This window comes from Anarhichas minor, unplaced genomic scaffold, assembly GCF_050575085.1.
Source record: "Anarhichas minor isolate MPS153535 unplaced genomic scaffold, ASM5057508v1 ptg000026l, whole genome shotgun sequence".
Classification (NCBI taxonomy): domain Eukaryota; kingdom Metazoa; phylum Chordata; class Actinopteri; order Perciformes; family Anarhichadidae; genus Anarhichas; species Anarhichas minor.
The window spans coordinates 1244142-1264340 of NW_027466472.1; the positions used below are offsets into that span (position 1 = coordinate 1244142).

At 43.6% G+C, this 20199-nt stretch overlaps 1 protein-coding gene across 1 annotated transcript; it reads left to right on the forward strand.

The window, feature by feature from the left end:
- The first annotated feature begins 6142 nt into the window (after positions 1-6142).
- On the forward strand, positions 6143-19574 carry LOC142959104 (solute carrier family 25 member 36-A). Its single transcript, XM_076100275.1, has 7 exons — positions 6143-6592; positions 8031-8195; positions 11746-11823; positions 13482-13582; positions 15782-15848; positions 16577-16866; positions 17189-19574. Exons 1-7 carry the CDS (start codon positions 6552-6554, stop codon positions 17380-17382), a joined length of 936 nt encoding a protein of 311 aa, XP_075956390.1. The 5' UTR covers positions 6143-6551; the 3' UTR covers positions 17383-19574.
- The last annotated feature ends 625 nt before the right edge of the window (positions 19575-20199 follow it).

Genomic DNA, 20199 nt, shown 5'->3' on the forward strand with positions numbered 1-20199 from the left:
TTGGAAGTCTATCCAGCTAATGAATGTCCCATATTCACCCTCTTTTAGCTCTGTTTTTGGTCTCCACCACCTCCTAAAGGGCATAATCTGGCTCTTTAGCTGCTACATGCTCCAGTGTTCACCAGCTAGCCGCTAACTGTGTCTGTCTGCCGCACAGCAGATGTTTGTGAAGTTGTGGACGGACAGATTAACAGTTTAGCTGAAACTCAAATAGCTGCAAATTCAGGAGATCATTTTCTGGGGGTTCATCACTTCGAGTGACTCCTTTACATTGTTTTCTCTTTTTCATTTCATACATCATTATTATAATTTGTGTCGCTTTAAATGAATAGTTTCACATTTTGGAAAATAGACTTGTTTGATTCTTTCAAACATCGATACCGCTCTCATATCTGTCCGATGAATATAGCGCTATAGCCAGCAGCCGGTTAGCTTAGCTTAGCATAAAGGCTGAAAGCATGGGGAAACAGCTAGCCTGGCTAAAACCACAAATCAACATTGATGTAATAAACAAATCAGATATAAAGTTTTATTTCGTGAGCTTCAGAGGTATTAGTAGGCTGATTTTGTAATCTTTGGACAGAGTCAGACTGTTCCCAGTCTCCAGTATGCTAAGCTAACCGTCCGCTGGCTCTAGCATCATATTGGAGAGTGGGAGTGTGATCATTTCATTAAACTCTCTACAGGAAAGTGAATTTGAGTATTCAAAATGTCAAAGAGTTTCTTGAATTCTACAACCATTTTACTTCCTCTGTTGTCACCTACAACATTTGTTTTTAAATGTGCTCTTTAAGTAAACTGATTTGACTTTAACTAATATTCATCTTGATCAGAATCAGAGTCAGAATCAGAATCAGAAACGGTTTATTGACAGGTATGTTACACATACAAGGAATTTGGCTTGGTGATCGGTGCGTGACAATAAACATTGTTTAATATGAAAATGTACAATAAAATATGATAAACAAATGGATATAAGAGAGCTCTCGAAGGAGCAGAAACAACTCACAGCAGTGAGAGCTGCATGTCTTTCAATGTAAGTGACAAGTCACCTGATTTCTCATGTAACCGTAAGGACTTCATCTCAGTCTTGTGGCTGTGATTCTATCTTCAGAAGAAATTATGTGGCCCCAGATTGGCCCCGATGTGGTATTTGGTGGGTCTCTTGCATCCACAGAACTTAACTTAGCTCAGTCTGTGATTATTGATGATTGAATCAGGTGTCCCACAGGAAGCTCTCGGGCCTTCAGTGGATCATTGTGCATCACCTCCTCCCTCTTTCTGCTGGAGTAATTTCTGATTTCTACGGCGGTCATGTGAGCCGAGCTGCTGAACGTGCAACCACTTATCTTCACCCTTTTTCAATCCAGTGCTAATTCTGTGTTGATATCATTTTGAGGGAATCCAAATCATGCTTGGCAGCCACGTGTGTGTGTGTGTGTGTGTGTGTGTGTGTGTGTGTGTGTGTGTGTGTGTGTGTGTGTGTGTGTGTGTGTGTGTGTGTGTGTGTGAACATCATGAGATTTCCATCAATACTAACAGCCTGCAGAGACTGCCTCGGTTCTTTTTAACACAATCACGAGTTTCATTGCCGTATGTGAATGTGTGTGTGTGTGTGTGTGTGTGTGTGTGTGTGTGTGTGTGTGTGTGTGTGTGTGTGTGTGTGTGTATGTGTGTGTGTGTGTCCAACTCAATATTTGCTGTGCAAACTGGATGTCATGAAATCAAAAATTGGAGAGTGCACGTTACGACGCCGCCGCCGAAGGTAAAGTTTAATCTGAGGAGAGGACGGAGTAAATGAAGACTTGGCCCCGGGTTGTAAAGTCAGGATGTCAGGGCACACGTGTGAGCGGAGCATGTGTTTGTCTGTAATCACTGACAGCTCCTCCGCTCACGTGTCACACACATGAACCCTTTAGCCCTGGAACTGGTTAAAGTTTAACTGCCATTTTCCAAACACATTTCACTTGTGTACATACTAGGTTGTTTCACAAACACAAGAGTTCATGACTACAATTGACAAATAATCCGTTTCGCAAACGTACTTGGAAATAAACCTGCATTAACACTAGCACACAATTATTGGTAAAAGCTTAGTATGAAGGAAGATATTGTTTTATGAACCAAGTCAAAAGGTCCAGTAGCCCAGTTGGCCGATCAATGGTTGGCCATTGATTCTGTGCTGACCTACCACATGTTCCAGAAAATAATTTTAAAAGAGTGTAAAAACTTTGTTTTTCTTTTTTCTTCCTCAGCATTTGTGACCATACAGGCCTCATATGAAATAGAACGATACAAATTAAACATTTTGTTTATTAAAAATGTTGTACATTTTGCCATATATGTGATTTTGTATGTCTTAGAGTTGTGAAAAAAGTTTTGGTGCCTGCCCAAATTCATTCACTGAGTCCACTTAGCGATGGTGACATAATAATTACAAATTGACCAAAACAATAATAACCAGTGTGTCTTGGAAACAGGTATGCAAGCTACAAAAAGTTGTCTCTTAATAAGGTGACTGTGACACATAGAACTTGCCAGGGATTACTTCACAGTGAGGGATTCCCCAAATCAATTCCCTTTATAAGGGAGCACCCTAATATGGTCGACACGCAGGGGACAGCAACCTCCATGTTTGACTCAAAGGGACGCACACCTTGAGAGTTGTGTTTACAGGTTTACATGCACAGCAACAGCTGACTCACTATATTATTCTTATTTTGAAGCCAACGGAATTTGTATTATTCATTCCAGGAAGTTAGATATAGAGATACAAGCTCATTGACATATCAATAATAACCTGAAAATAGCATGCAACAAAAACAAGTTGAAGCTTCTACAAGCTACTTTAATTCTGTCTTAATTTCTCCGGTCTATGTGCACAAAAGTAGCACCGTTTCGGAGCACCAGAGACTCTTTAGACAACCTCTCATTTAACTGCAGCACTGGTCTGACGGTTTTCCCCGCGTAGTCCTGGTTCTGGTTCGACTGCAGGTCGACTGCAGGTTAGCTTTGTTTGGGCTGGTCGCTGCCGGAGTCTGAGCTGAAGGAGTTTCTGGTGAATCTGCATGATTTGGTCTGATTTGGCGCTGAATCCGACCCGGTGGCACCGATGACAAGCATTAAGAATTACTTCATAGAAATAGCCAATCTTCTCCCTGATGGTCTTGTTTACTTATTTAGGTCATATAGAGGCATCAGTGTTAAATTGAGAATGTTTCATAACCAGCTACAAGTGACAATAATGCTAAATGTTGAAACAGACCTGTCGTACAGTCATTGAACTGAATTATGTATCTCTGCTATACAGTAATGGTTAAAACGTGCTAACATTAGCCACATTGCAAGCATTGATGTTAAGCAGCAACAACAAACAATCTGTTCCTAAAAAGTACAGCCTGTCCACATTGTCCAAAACATGCTTTTGCTGCAAAGTTCTGGCCGTCGGTCTGTTTGTGCTCAGAGGCCACCCCAAAAGCCGACAGAAGGAATGTTTGCTCTCAAAGGTCAGACTAAAATTTTATTTGACTATTTCCAGACGGACCTGCACAGAAGACACCGACATGTTGGCCAAAACAGACAATGAGCAAACCAAACAAAAATACATTTCCCTTTCGCCAACAGACGACCACAGTTCAGTGTCCCCGGGGTTCATGTTGCCATTTCTCTCACAAATAACAACTTTCCCCAGTATTGCAAATTTGCAAATGGGTTTACACGGTCCAGTTTCAAGGGCTTGCAATAGTCATGCAGATTTTACAAGTAACTGGTGTAAAGGCAGATTTTTTGCAGAACTTAACCCACCAGGTAAGAGATTTTGGTAGAAGTGACACAACAGATCTCATTTGCTATGTAAAGTATGATGGAATGTCGCTGTCATCAAATGCCCAATGCTTCACTCCCAGCATTCTTGGTGTGAATCGTAAGGATTATGTGCCCAGTACCCTGAAAATGGTTGAACTGCCAACTCTTCTTAGGTTTTGAGAGACACAACAAACCTTTCTCCCTATTTCAAGTGCTCGAGACCACTTTTTCAGAGGTTTTCTCAATAAAGAACTTGGCTGTTAGAGCAGGCCCTGTTATGCAACGGTAGTAATAAGCACCCACACAGAGAGAATCACAGCTTAACTACCTTACTGTGTGTTAGAGCATTAGAGCAGTGGTTGTAGAGCGAATGGTTTGCACGCTATCCAGGGAACACCAGGCGAGACTGATTATCACTCAGAACCACAAGGTTCCAGCGTTGAATGTGTGGTGGTTAGTTGGTCCGTCTGCCCACCACTTTGGTCCACACAAAAATATCTCAAGAGCTATATAGATAGCCATGAATGATCCCAATTGGCTTTTACGATCCCAACTTTTCTTTTGGCGCCACCAACAGATTTACTTTTTCACACTGTTACCTTTAATTAGCAAATATTATGCTTGGTAAGTATAACCTGATAAACTAGGGGGCGTTAGCATTTTTAACTTCGAGCATAGTAGCATCTTGATGTTAGCATTTAGCTCAAAGCACCACTGCATTGTTTGCATGGCTGTAGACTCTCAGCTTTGTTACGCCTCAAATCATAAGTAAATGTGTTTGTAATGAAGATAAAAATATGCAAAAAACAAATAAACTTTAGCATTTTGAAGCCAGTGGATATTGGATTCAAAGACAGGCAGCTGTGTGCAGTTTTCCTTTTAAAGTTAAATGCAATTATTGGGTTTAGATTTTATGTCAAAAAAAGGCCTATGCTACAAAAGGAAAAAGGCTTTCTGTCTACAGAAGTCTGTTTCAGGGAGCAGCAGCTATAAAGTCGTTGTACTGGGTTTAACTACTTGCTTAGTTTGGCTTTTTATGACTGTTTAATAAAGATGAATGAACATGTCATGCACATTAATGTTGATCAATGACGAAGATGATGTGATAGCACTAGTCCAGCAAAGAATCAGATTTGCCTGTGATACAGTCGGACAGACAGTAGCTAACGTGATTACACGAGAAAGTGTGGCACATGATCTGGCTGGGTCAAACTGCATCTGTAATTATGAAATTAAGTGGCGTATGGATTTTATTCTGCTACCCAAATTGGAAAACCTCATTTTCTGTGTACGTCTGAGTATCAAGTCTCAATTCAACTCACACACACACACACACACACACACATACACAGATAATTGCCCATGCACAAAGAACCTCTGTATGAAATATTTGGGCCAAATATACCATATGGATTGAGGTGAAATCAGTATGTGGGTAGCAGAAAAAAATTCCCAGTGTCTAAATTCATCATATCTTGCATGTCAAACATAAGCTTAGGCGCTATTTAAAAGTAGCAACAATCGGGCCTTTCTTTTAAAAACGTTGTGATTTTAGTAATGTTACACAACATGGGAGAGGCTAGTGCAAATATACATTTGTACCACTAGAGCAAACTCTGGGAAATGTTACAGTAGTTCTGCAAATGGGCCATGTGGCATGCACAAACTGTACTACTGGTTAATAGCACAATTCAGCTTAGCGATGAATATAAAATCTGCCTAATAGGAATGCTGATTGGTAAGTTATACTCAGCTTCCTGGAGCCTTGGGGCTTATCTTGAAGCAGTTTACATGTATTCGTTACTGGATACTGTAAATAATGATAAATTATAAAAGTTAATTCAGCATTAAGCTTTAGGCCGGAAATATGCTTAATGCAAACGATGGTTTTCCCTTCAATGGGATACCACAGTCACATTAACTACAATATAGTAGATAGATAGTTACTTTATTAACTGTACTTTTGTGTACTGCACTGTACGTTATAAGGCTATTAAGTATATATAAACCAACAGTGTGTGGCTACGGCCACTGTGCTGTGTGCACTTTGTGTGTTTATGTATATATATATATATATATAAATATATATATATATATTTATATTGTGACCTTTATTGTTAAACTAAGCAACGTTAGAAGTCTGTCGTGTTTCTCCCCTCTTCAGTGTTACATTCGCTTAACTCTTCAATTTAGATCCTGCGTGATTATCCAGCCCCTTTCAAAATAAAAGCGACCGTCACGTGACAGAGTAGTGACGGGGGCGGGCGCACGGGACCTCCGCCAATCACCGCCTCTGTTTTGCGGCTTCCCATTCGACGATAAACATTGCGACTTGAGGAGCTTCCAGATAGAGAGAGGCAGGGCACGTCAACGTGACTGAGGGCAGGCCGAGTAGCTCACACACGGTTGTTATCGCTGCAGGATTGGACTTATACTCACTCAACGTCAGATAAACGCACGGTGAAGAAGCACTACTCCGTTTTAAAACGAGAGGCAAACATGGCGCTCTGACATCGACTTTTAAACACCGAAAACCAGTTAGCCTTGGCTGTTAACGCTAGCTAGCTAACTTAGCTGTTACATACCCTGGTTTTTTTCTTTTGACTGACCTCCACCACAACACAGGCGTACCGTGTATCGTTTGCATGCTAGGTTTGGGGGTCACCATTCTCCTGTGTCCTCCACGTGCGCTCCCGTTTGTCCCTCGCGTGGCTGCCCGCGTGGACGGTTCCCGAATATGATCCACAATGAGTCAAAGAGACACCTTGGTTCATCTGTTTGCTGGAGGGTGAGTGTGTTATTCTGCCTTTGAACGAGAGCTAGCTAGCTCCACGCTGCCGTTGCTAACATGCTCCACATGATGTTTGCGTAGGTGCGTGTGTTCATGCTAGCGGGGTGTTTGTTTAGTGGCAGTGTGTTTGTTTACATGGAGATTCGTGTTTGCACCAGTGTGTCAGATGTCAGCTAACTTAAAACGTGTCCCGTAGGACTCAATGTCACGAGTTTACAGTGACGTTTTTGACGTATGAATGGAAATGACATGTTTTTTGTGGAAGCGTGTTTTTCTGTTTGTGAGTCTGCATACTTGGGTGTAAAACTTAACATTAGTGTTTTATTTAAACAGCCGGCTTTACTTTCGGTGTCATCCGTGAATCGGCCGTAAACGTTCGTGCATCACAACAAACGTGAGCACGCTGGCACTAATGGTCGATCAGAATAATCGGATGCATTAATCGCAGTCTGATTTCATTGCACAGTTATTATATTCTGTGCACACAGCCTCAGAATACATCTGCAACAACGTCTGTGTTTGGACAGCCCCCCCCCCCCGAATTGCAAAAAATACAATTTTCTAGAATTATTCTTTCTTGCCTCCAGCAGACTATCCAGGTAATGAGTTGAGACACTTAACTTAGATTAATTAACAACAGCAGTGGCTCTATTATGTGAGAGATAAACTAGATCTAGTGTATCTTTCTAGTGTTTATAGACGAAACATGTGTGTATGCACACATTTTCTGCACATCAAGCTTAAAGTTGGCACCTAACTAAGTTGAAATGTGACTCCTGTTCTCTCTCTGGTTTGTACTGTAGCTGTCTCAAAAAACAAGGACTTTGTATTTCTGCTTTGCTGCCGATTGAAAATAAACCCTGTCTAAAGATAACTGCTGTCGCTCTTGCTTTTGATATCTGACAGTCCTGTCAGACTCCAGTTCATTCATCTCCATCTGGTAGAGGGATCTCTTGTCTGTTCTCTCAACATGTGTGACCTGAGAAATACCTGAAATACCCGAGCTGGTCGTCAACCGATGCCCCGGCTGTAACATTCTTTGTACAAGGCGTCAAGTTATGCTTCATATCTTGGCTCATAGGTTTATGATTTTGGTAGGCCCAAATCTAAAAACAAAGAGTTTGCAGTTGTTGTAGGATTCCTATTTGGTTCATTCTTATATGAAAATACGTCCGCCTGTGATTTTTGGAATGTGGTGCGTCACTGAACAGAAGCTTGTTGTGATTTCTCCCAACAAACACAAAGCATTCCTGACTGGCTCTCTGTTCCCACACTGCTATTTCTCATCTACATGCCAGCGATCCTTAGAATTCCACCAAACACATCATTGGCTGACTTATTTAAAGCGAGGACATCGTAACTTTAAGTCTCGTTCTGTCCGCTGAGACTTGTTTGTTATGTCACCACCTTTTTCCATCTCTTGTCTTTCCATCAGATGTGGGGGCACGGTAGGAGCCATATTGACGTGTCCGCTGGAAGTAGTGAAGACCCGTCTGCAGTCATCCTCGATCACCCTCTATGTGTCTGAGGTCCAGCTCAGTACCGTCAACGGGGCCAGTGTGGCCCGCATGTCGCCGCCGGGGCCCCTGCACTGCCTCAAGTGGGTATTCAACAGCATTTATCACTGTCAAGACTGTCATGTTGATGCTACTGCTCTTATAGACTCCTTCACAGTACTATTGGTGCTCTAATCGGTTCTTCTTCTCACAAGACATAAACAAATTATTAAGTTCAGGACAGGATTAGAATGTATTTATATAAACTAATGTTTCTAGAGGAGCAACATGAAATGCTCAGTTTTATATTGCACATTTAATCAAATAACAATCGCTCGTTTAAAATGCGTGCTCCGCTCACAGAAAACTCCGCTGCATATCGAGTCAAGCGCTTCCTAAACCAACAGCCAGCCACCCATGGCCATTGAGATTGTTCTTGGCTTTACTTTTGGTGAGCTGTCATGCCGTTGCACACACACGCTACAGCGGCAGCTTAGTGAAAACTCTCCTGAATGCTGCGGCTGCAGTCCAGAGAAGAAGAGTAGCGTGGCCTACTGAATACTACTAAAGTCTTATGTAGCACAATGTGAAAGTACTACTCTGTTTATCCAAATGTGAAAGTGGAATAAACATATTTTTTCTCCCTAAAAATCAAGTAAACACTGATGGCTTATGGGGATTATTTGAGTTTTAATTCAAATGAGTGGAGATGTTTGTGTATGGAGCTAACGGTTCCTCCTCGGTTTGCCTGCAGGGCCGTGGTTCTTTATTCAGCAGGCACCATGTTGCCGTTGTTGTTGTTGCGTCTGGCTGGCCTCCCTCTGGCAAGGCCGACCTCTCCCTGAAACCCAACTCCTCACCCTTTGGGGGGAAACTACACACAGAGTACACACCGGTCGCTCGATAGCCAAACATTTTCATCACAAGTCCAACTGTTGTTTATTTATGAGATTTTGTGAGATTTTAATACATTTTTTTAGTTCCTCAAGACTCTTGTGCGTCTGCTTTGACAGCTCTCCTCTTTATACGTCCACTTGGTGAAGTACCTTTTTGATTTGGTTAGAATGCCAGCTGTGATGTTGTAGGAAATGAGATCCGCTCCGTAAGGAAGAGAATGGCTGTCGATCATCTACAGAGAACATGTCCTGGCTGCTCTAAGCCTCTGGAAAGAACTTTTCACCACGTCACTTCTAAAATTCACTGAGCTAAGTCACATGTATAACATGCCAATGACTGCAGCGGTAGAGACTTTGTTCTGCAGACTGGCAGTATCCTCCTAACTGAATGCATTTTGCCAAATGTTCCGACTCCTCTTGAATACAGGCCCACCGGCAATGTACGGTCTTCTCATTTAGTCGCGGCAGACATTCTTCTTGTATTTTTCTCAAAGCAAAATGTAGTAGTGTTACAACTCTATTAAAGCAGCGTGTCACATCGGCGGATAGGGTCAGCGAGGCTGGGGGACAATTTCTAAATGTTTATTTGGCTCGACTCTGCAGCCTAACGCGGCGCACTGGTGTTAAGACACGACGCATGCATTAGCTAAGAAGATGAGAGAAGACATCTGCTTCCCGCAAGATCTTCACCCAACAATTAATGAGAAAACGCACGACTGTTACGGCTGTAACGGGTTAAATTGGATGACCCACCCTCCCCCTCTTTTTCCTTGGAAATGTGTTCATGTTCTTTTGGTAATCTGTTGTTTTTGGAGTCGTACCTGCAGGGCTTTAAACAAGGACACAGCCGCTAGTTTTAAGTCGAATCTGAAGGTTTTTACTACATCATTTTGGATTAATATTACTATAGATATATATTTTAATTATTTACACATATCAAAGCCTTCGTCTGAACACGGTTCTTCCGGCCTGTGAAATCATATTCTGTAAATCAGAAGAGCAGACTCAGAAAACTTTAAAATGTAAATGTCTCCTTCATTCATACAAATTATGATGAATGGTCCTCTTATTGCTTTACAGGAAGGAGCTTGCTAATGTTAAAACATAATTATAATCATCATAATCGTTATGATGATTGGCTACATGCCCATTGTCTAGTTCTGGGAAATGGGCATGTAGCCAATCCTCACAACAGGCAGGTGAGCACACCTGCCTGTTGTGTGATTGATTTATTTTTCACCGCTCGGAGAAATAAACTGACGATGATGATGTATGGACTCACGGTGTTGCCTATAGAATATTAACACAGCCAGCAACGGTCTTCTGGCACTTATTCGCTAACTGCGTAGCTGTTTGACACATGATTAGTGTGTTGAACATCGTTTTATTAGTGCTTATTATCAGCATAAGTAAACAACCATTTCCAACCCGGCATTCTGAGCTGCACGGCGGGATGACTGGCAGGCTGGAGGCGATTCGCTCTCATCGTGCCGTGTGTCGGCTCTGCCGGATGCTCCTCACGTTGTTTTTACGTTCATTCGGCTTAAAATGTAAAACCCTGTAATGTACACACACACACACACACACACACACACACACACACACATTCATTCAAATAGAGCATGTGGGGGGCTGGACTGATCCAGACACACGAGTACGTTTCTCTCTCATCATGCTCACACTGTTTTGAAGCGGACGCTGGGGGTCGTAAAACGTTCACGCTTAGCGAATCACAACTTGTTAATTAAAACCATTTTTACAAAATTCCTATAATAAAGTATCCGGTTGGATTAAAGTGAGTAGTCGGCTGTTTGGCCGGCAGCCTAAATGAGTTTCTGAATCTACTTTTAATCTGCTCACAAACCTCTTCGAATGTATTTCACCTAACATATGAATCTAAGACGCGTGTCCCCTACAGCCATCGGTGCTCAACACACCACAATGCAGTAGTGCTCTGCATTGTGGTGTGTTGAGCACCGATGGCTGTAAGCGGTAAACAGCCGACGGTTCTTCTATTCTTAGCTCCCCGCTGGTTTCAGGGCTTTGAATGTAGGCCGAAGGTCCCCCCCGAAAGTGGAAGGACAGGAAAGGCCAAAGTTTATTTATAATCTCAGGGATTATCCTGTTGAATGAATGTGTTCGGTAGATGTCACGTTGACTTGGTGTCGGCGCTAGATGACATCAAGCCCCCCCCCCCTTTTTTTTGTAAACAAACAAAGTTTCTGTTTACAGTCAGATTTACGCGCCAAGTCGCCTTGTATGAGTTCTAGAAGTCTAACAAAAGTGTTGAATCCATTTAATTCCTCATAATGCATCTGTAAATACCGCTTTTTCTAAAAAAAAAAATAAAAAAATAAAAAGTTTGAAACCTGCATTGTTACCCTCCGTGTTTACTTTCTTCTTCACTGCCTCTGTTGCCGCGTTGTTGTTTCTCGACATGTTGCCACCAGCTGTTGAGCGGTAGAATACTGTGAAACCATTGGCTCGAATGTGTATCACGTCACCCGTGCTTAGGGATGCCCCCCCCCCCCCCCAAAACCCGGTCCTAAACCGAAACCAGTTCTTAGTTAGTAAAACCCGAAGTATTGATAAGAGGTCCGGAGGACTGGCATCACCATCCCTGTTGGCCAGAGAAAGCCATGAGTTACCTCATGTCTTTAAAATGGTGGAAAAAGAGAAGTAATGACACTAGACCATGCATGTTGTCTCAGTGGTAGAGTCGTAACGTACTTTGTTTCTGTGTGTTCTTTGTATTCAGGTTGATATTGGAGAAAGAAGGACCTCGTTCTCTCTTCAGGGGCTTGGGGCCAAACTTGGTGGGTGTGGCACCTTCCAGGTAAGCTTCCTCCTGTCGCCGCTAATCGTCTTCTTCATCTTCTTATCGCGGACCTCTTTTGAGTTTGACTTGGAAGACTATTGAGCTGTGTTTGCTGTCTTAGAGAAAGAAGGTTTCCTATTTAGTTGCCAGTAACGGTATTAACTAATTGAATATTTGATGGAATTGTAAATCTGCAAATGATTCTTAACTCAAATGAGCCTGTTCAGTGCTCCAGTCACAGCTGTGCATTGAGAGGTGTGCTAACGTTGTGCTAACATGCATGTTGACGTGGTAATAATGCAGGTAGGGTATGCATTAACAGCAGTTTCTCATACGACACCCTTCCTTCAAATGACCACAGATCAGCTAAAACAACTCCACTGATGGGGGCGTTATAAATGTTAAAATGTATGTTTGTTTACATAGACTAGGCTCTGGCGGTATGCTGAAATAATAAGCCTGACTTTAAGTTAAGAGAGCCTGAGCTGGAGTTGTCGCTAACTTTCACGTCAATCAGCGGGTGGCAAGCAAAGAGGCTTCAGGTCTTGAGGTGTTGTTGATCATGGTCACCGTCACTCACTCACTCATTAGTCAGACAGCGAGTACGTGATAAACCGACTCCTCAGTGGGCTGAACGGAGATGATGTGCTGGTGGTAATGGAGGGAAACCAAACTCAAAATACCCAACACACCAGAAATCCCCTGGTCGACCATAATACTGCCCAAGCCTGACAGAGATGTATCTCTAAACAAAGTCGTCTTATCTAATCACTTCTGTGCTTTGGCATCAACTGTTCTTGTTCTCTGGTGGCTGATTCAGTCACTTTGGTTCAGTACTGTTTGAGTCGTGGACACATTGGACACTCGGGGAACAATGGCATCATGTAACCACCACATGGCTCTTTGAGGTCACTTGGTGACAAAAAGGAACACATGGTCCTTCAGTTCTCGTTCTTCTTCACGGCTTTCTCAGCAGCGTTTTGAAGACAGGAAATGCTGTAGTTGACTGCAGTTAGTTAATGGCGTATAAGTCCTGATCATTAACCAGCCTCCGTGGTAATGATGGGAGCAAAGCGGGGCTAATGGCCGTGGGCAGCGAGCTCACGCTGCAGCGAGCAGGTGTCGGTGCTCGGCACATGTGGAGTGTTTTGTTGGTACGTGACTGAATGCTGATGAAGACCCCCTGAGCTGTGACGCACACTTGTACACACAAACACACCGTCTTCTACTGTGACTGATGGGCTCTTAACATCATTAACAAGTGTTGACTCGGCACATTTCACAAATGAACCAGACTGTTAAATAATAGCAGTTGTGTTCAGACATGAACGTCATCGTTCTGACCCTTTTTTAATTAGTGAGAATAAACACAGACGTGCTGTTTGCACTCAATGGCCTCTTTGTTCAACTCTGCTGGTTTGCTGAGACGGTTGGTTCCGCTCTCGGCTTTCCACTTAATGCATTTTTTTTTAAAGCTCATTAAGCTTTAAGAGCTTTAACTGTCATTAAGACAGTTTTATGTGTTGTAATTAATAAACTACATCACAACTGGAGGCAAAGAGTTGTCCCGGGACTCGTGTTCTTTACTTTAAAACACCAAAACACGCTGCGTGTGACTTGTACTGCTGTCACAGATGTTCACCTTTTATCTGTTCTTGTCCCTTTGCTTCCAACAGAGCGATCTACTTTGCTGCCTACTCCACTGCCAAAGAGAAACTGAACGGTGTGTTGGAGCCCGACTCCACACAGGTGCACATGGTGTCGGCAGGAATGGCAGGTAACTAAACATGCGGGGTAACGGGTCGACGGTTCACCACCGTGGAAACCCACCGTAACGGCGTGATCGCTTCATGCACAGACTGTAGGGAGGCCGCTTTTGCTAAGCTGTGGTAGAACTGGTTTGTACTGGTTGTCTTTGACAATATAGGAACACCACCCACTTCATGCGGACCCTTTGTATTCATTAAACGCTTCACCTTTTTGTTCAGATCGACCGCCAACCAGTGTTGTGGTGAGCTGAGGTTTCTTCTGAAAGTCGTCGTGAATGAGCGCTCAAGTTGAAAACTACCGTAAAGCTAAACATGTAAAAATTAAACCTGTCTGAAAAACTGAAACTTGCAAACAAGCTCTGAAAACCCACAAAATGTGCCGACGCAGCAGTGCTGAAACGGCTTGATTAAATAAGCGTAACATGTTAAAAAGCCAGATGTAAAGACGGTTTCTTTAATCACTGACGCTTTTTTATGTCAAAGGAAGGTTATCGTGTCACTGTGACCCGGCCTTGAACGACAGCTACAGCTACAGCTACAGCGTGCATCTCTGTGTGTTTATCTGTCTATTTATACATACAGCGGGTAAAATAAGTGTTGAACACGTCACCATTTCTCTCAGTAAATATAGTTCTAACGGTGCTATTGACATGAACTTTTCACCAGATGTCGGTAACAACCCAAGTAATCCATACATACAAAGAAAACCAAACAAATGCGTTCAGAAGTTAAGTTCTGTGTAATAAAATGGAATGACACAGGGAGAAAGTATTGAACACGCTTACTGAAATGTATTCAATACTTCGTAGTAAAGCCTTTGCTGGTAATGACGGCTTCAAGACGCCTCCTGTGTGGAGAAACGAGGCGCATGCATTGCTCAGGTGTGGTTTTGACCCATTCTTCCACACAGACAGTCTTCAATTCTTGAAGGTTCCGTGGGCCTCTTCTATGAACTCTGATCTTTAGTTCTTTCCATAGATTTTCTATTGGATTCAAGTCAGCTGATCGTCTGGGCCATTCTAGCAACTGTATATATATATGCATGTATGTATGTATGTATGCATGTATGTATTTGTGTGTGTGTGTGTGTGTGAATCTGACGGGTTCACGGCGGTGCCACTTTTAGCCCGCCATGACTCGCACGTTTCAATAACCCAGTCAAGGTCAGCTCCGTCAGTCACCCTCCAGCGACGCTCCGCAGACCTGACGGGTGACGAGGAGTCGACAGTGTCGGGAGTATTTTAGTCTCTGCAGTGATACGTGATCCAGCTGAACTTTGTGCTGGTTCCTGCTGTGCCCAGGACTACACGGACCCACGTTACGTAATTAGGATACGGGGGGGGGGGGGGGGGGGCTCCTTTCATCGGGGGGAAATGTTGCCATTATTTTGTGTGTAAAGCCGGAAAGAGGACACAGTGTCGCACTACGGTGCAAGTTAAGGCAGCGCAGGATGGTTTGCACACTTTCCAGTTCATCAAGATTTTTGTTTTTACTAATTACATTCTTATGCTGACTCAGCGCGTTATGGTTTCGGCTTCTCGGGAACGCCTGGAGAGAATGTCTTTCAATTTTATGACAGACGTCCACCTGGACTCCAGGTGGAACTGATCCCATTTTTGTATTCTTTGTCTTCATAGCATAAAATGATAAAGTGATGACATGTTGGACAGACGCGGGACCCTCCAAAGGGTCACATGGAGGATCTGAGGAGTAGTGAGATGGTTAATGGTCGGAAAGAAGAAGTTCTGAAATCGTTTTTTTGACTTTTCTCTCATCTTTGTAATAAATCAATTGAACAGTTCAGTGAAAGTGAGAAGTTCAGAGGGAATGTCTGTGAACCGCTGGTTTAATCTTTAACATGCGCTGAATTTTACAAGATTTTTTTATTGTAAAATCTGTAAGTTAACCAGTAACTACAGCTGTCAAATAAATACATAAAACACCCAAAGAACAATAGTTGAACTCTGATATGCCCATAAGTATAAAGAGGTATAAATATAAATGTCTAAAACAAGTCCATAAAACTTGGTGTCAAGTTTTGCCCCCCCCCCCCCCGAGGTTGGAATACGCTGTGTCAGATGATGGGGGAGGAATGGGGGAGTAAAATGGTTGCACGTACACAAGCCTGTGTCTGTTTTAGGCTTTGACTCTACTGTAGCTCGGTTAGTTGTCGGACAGTTGATGTTTGTTTCTTTCCCCCTCCACAGGTTTTACAGCCATCACAGCGACCAATCCAATATGGCTCATAAAGACCCGCCTCCAGCTGGATGCCAGGTAAATATACCACCCGGGTGAGGGCTTGACCAAGTTCACTTCACAAGAGACATGTTGTAGCTTTAAAGGGGCGTTCCTGGGTCCATATCCAGTGGAGTGTCTGTTCAAAACACGCCTGCTGGGTCAGACCCAATGCTCGGCCTCTGGTATTGTTGCTTGCAGCTTTCTCATATTAATCATCGTTGACAGGAAAGTGAGCCGTGCCCATAATGTACTAAATGAACATCGTGCTGTATTGACGAAGACTTGAAACTAGAGATTGAGACCATAAACTCAAGTTTACAATGTTTACTGAGGTAATAAATCAAGAGAGAAGTAGAGTCACTTTCTCATAGACTTCTATACAACCAGAGGAGTCGCCCCCTGGTGGTCACTAGAGAGAATGCAGCTTTAAGACATGAAGCGTCGGCTTCACTCAGCAGAACCGGAGGTTGCCGTCTGTTTTTTTTACACTACAGTGTTCATTTTCCTAACAGAGATGTTATTCTCTTGTTTCCTGCCCAGGGACTACAGACGTAAATGAGTTTACTAATTAACTAACTCTGGTGCAGATCAGAAGCTGTCAAACGCATAAACACATGCACAGAGATGGCTGTACACAGTAGGCCTCAAAGGACGACATCACCACAACACTGACTCTGATGTGTTGTTTCAGTCAACGTGAACATCTTCAAATGGGCAAAGTTGGTTCTTTTACTTGACTTTAAAAGACGTTTTTCTTTCCTCAGGAACCGAGGTGAGCGGCGGATGAGCGCGTTCGAGTGCGTGCGGCGGGTCTACCAGACGGACGGCTTGCGAGGCTTCTACCGGGGAATGTCGGCGTCCTACGCCGGCATCTCAGAGACTGTGATCCACTTTGTGATCTATGAGAACATCAAGCGGCGCCTCCTGGAGGCCAAGGCGCCGCAGAACATGGACGAGGAGGAGGAGACGTCCAAAGACGCTTCGGACTTTATCGGGATGATGCTTGCCGCTGCCACCTCCAAGACCTGTGCCACATCTATCGCTTATCCTCACGGTAAGAGTTTGTGCTGGGCGGAGTGGTTCCGGTACCAAAACCAGGATCAGGAACGCCTCTAATACAGCCTTAAGATATCGCTACCTGATCTGCACATCCTGACCGATCGGTACTGCACATGTGCAACTCTCAACTCTGATGTGACCCTGTATCACCTGTAGTCGTATACAACTGTATAAATAATAATATTTTATATAGTGAGTACTCCGTATCGGTTAATAGATGGTACCGGAACGTCTAACATGCTCTGCATTTAGCTAATGTGGGCTAACTGATGTGCTGCTACCCTTTTTAACCCCTCCCTCTCCTCGCTACTCTGCAGAAGTAATCCGCACCCGGCTACGCGAGGAGGGCACCAAGTACAACTCCTTCTTCCAGACTCTGACCACGGTGCCCCGGGAGGAGGGCTACCGCGCGCTGTACCGCGGCCTCACCACCCACCTGGTGCGACAGATCCCCAACACCGCCATCATGATGTGCACCTACGAGCTGGTGGTCTACCTCCTGAACGGTTAAACGCCTTCCCTTCCCCCCCCCCCCCCGTACATAGACAGTGTATGTATAACCCCCCCCCCCCCCTGTTCGGAGACTGAGAGACAGAAAAAAAAGAAGAAAAGAACGAGAGTCGCCAGCGCGCCATGTAGAGGACGGGGACGCCGTGACCTTTTTGTTCCAGTGATGCGCTGGTTAAAAATAAGTTTGACGTTTTTTTCTGTAACCAAAAGGGTCTGGCACATGGGAGGGGGGGGGGGGGGGGGGGGATCGCGATGTTCCTCACATTGGTTCTGGGGACCGGGGTTTAACAGTGGCAAAGAAATGTGTCGCCCTATTTATAGTTTTATTCCATGCTTTGTTTTCTCCCTTCGGTTATACGTGATGCTTCTGGAAGCTCAGAGTGCTGAAGGAAGAGTATATTTTATCTATTCTGCCTCTAACAATACTAATAATGAAAGAAGTACAGTGATTCCAATCCTTACTACCTAGTGGATATAAGAAGCCCACCCATCAGCAGCTGTCACGCTGAAGATGACTTTTCATCTGTTATTAGTATCATGCAGTATTCCCTGCATCCATCAGTACAAAGATGCAAGTATCTGACTGCCTGAGGCTTGTTGAGGTAGAAAGAAACAGAAGGGTGGAGAACGACGTGCCTTGTGTGGAAACGTGACGCACAGCGGGGCCGCAGGAGGAGGCGGAGCTCCGGTCCTGGAGGCGGAGCTCCGGTCCTGGAGGCGGAGAGTCCTACACTGGTATTGTGTTAAACTTGGAGAACCTTTTCCACAACTGACCCATGTCGGGAATTAAAAACAAATGGGATTAACAAATTGTAACTGTTGGAGGTATAAAATAAGGCGTTCGTCTGCCCAGAAAATTCAAACATTTTGTTCTTCAGAGGAGAGATTTACCGGTTGGAACGGCGGTGTTCTCACAGCGCCTTCAAATGTCTTTCTCATCTCATGTTTGTTTTTATTTGTTCCTCAGTTGGAGAATCCGGGCTAGTTTTTACAGGCGGGGACAATCCTCTGAGTTTACTCTGGAAACAGTGGAGCCAGTGTGGAGGAAGTGGTCAGGAATATGCTCTTCATAAGTGCACATTAATTCAATGCAGACACTCGTAAACAAACGGAGACTGTTTTATTGGTTTCCTCCGCTTGTTCAGTTGTTTTTGAAAACGGGTGAACTGCATTATAGTTTTGAAAAAAGAAACCTCTAGTTTGTCAGTGTTTTATGATCTGTTGGAAAGATACTCGCTCTCTGCTTTTGTTTTAGTTTTTTTTTTTTTTTTGCATTTTTATTTCACGTCATGTTTCAAACGGTACAACACCGTCTCCTCATTTATCTTCAACAACCACAGAAGTAACTTTTCCCTCCGTCATCGCATGACTCAGCAGAACCCAGCCTGCTGATGACCCTCATCTTTCACCACAATGCTAACAGTTGAACTCACCGTTGATAACCTGTCCAAACACGGAAGGTGAGACATATGCAGCTCTTTTCTTTTTGACGTGATCCTCAGTTTCGCAGCACGCGTGAAGGAAGCGTCAGACCGGCCTCATTGTGCAGAAACATCTGATCAGAGATGGAGGGAAGGAAGAGGCTCACACTCTGTACCTCCAACACACTGATGATGTAGTGAGACCGCATCTTTGGGTTTGGCTACATGGGTTTTTAAAATGGTTAAAGGGTCAGTTCACTCAAATTCCCAAAATGCATTGAGGTGAAATGACCCTGTAACTGTAAAGGTGCAATGCATCCCTCTCACTCGTATCATTATTCCCTGCATCCGACGGTTATTCTTTTGCACCCACATGTTTGTGGTGTGTGTGTGCGTGCGTGTGCGTGCGTGCGTGTGTGTGTGTGTGTGTGTGTGTGTGTGTGTGTGTGTGTGTGTGTGTGTGTGTGTGTGTGTGTGTGTGTGTGTGTGTGTGTGTGTGTGTGTGTGTGTGTGTGTGTGTGTGTGTGTGTGTGTGTGTGTGTGTTGGCAGTGAAATGACAATCGTGTGTCATTCGTGTCGTGTGTGTGTGTGAGAGTGTGATAGAGAGTATGAATGCACTCAGAAGAATGGCTGACAGTGTTGTTTTTATCTTTTTAAATAAATAGTTTTTCCTTCCACGGTGGATCAGTGAGCTCACTGTGGGTGGGGCTCGGCCTATGCATTCTCTCATACCTGTTTTTGTAAAAACGAAAATAAAGTGGATTCAGTGTATATTTAAGTGTCGGGAACTTGGAATTCTGTTACTTAGTGCTTGTTTTACACAAACCCTCAAATGAAACTTCTCAAAACTGAAATGAATAACCGATGTCCTCACATTCTGAGCACTTGTCTCTTTCACACAGACTTCCACAGGGTGCCCACGGGATCTTCAAAATAATTAAAAGTAGATAAATCAGTTTAATTTCAAACTAACGCTGGGGTAGGCAGTTTAATTTTGCCGTCATTAGGCAATAATTCTATAATCTTTCAGCATATTGTACATTTAGCTGTGCCTCAGGGTAGGCAGCTTTATGGAAAAGGCAAAAAAATAAAAAAAATACACCAAAACATAACAATAGAGCCCTCATCCTGCAGCTCTCACATCTACCCTTTCTGCCCTAAGCCCCTCCCACCAGACGAGCACAGGCATATGCACACGATACATAGACCGCAATTATCCACGGTTATTATATTAATTTACCTTTTAAAGAGTTCTGGTGGAACAATGGTGCTGTGAACGAGGGTCCGAGGACAAAGGGAGTCGTACAGATAAAGCCCTCAGAGGCAAATTTGTAATTATTGATATTTGACTAAACAAATAAAATCAGACTGAAGTGATTAAAGCACAAACCAACAA

What these genes read in the sequence shown, in the direction of transcription:
- LOC142959104 (XM_076100275.1), top strand. Translation starts at nt 6,552, where the DNA reads ATGAGTCAAAGAGACACCTTGGTTCATCTGTTTGCTGGAGG. An exon ending in GTTCATCTGTTTGCTGGAGG is followed by an intron (nt 6,593 to 8,030) that starts GTGAGTGTGTTA and finishes TCTTTCCATCAG; the next exon opens with ATGTGGGGGCACGGTAGGAG. An exon ending in GTGGGTGTGGCACCTTCCAG is followed by an intron (nt 11,824 to 13,481) that starts GTAAGCTTCCTC and finishes TGCTTCCAACAG; the next exon opens with AGCGATCTACTTTGCTGCCT.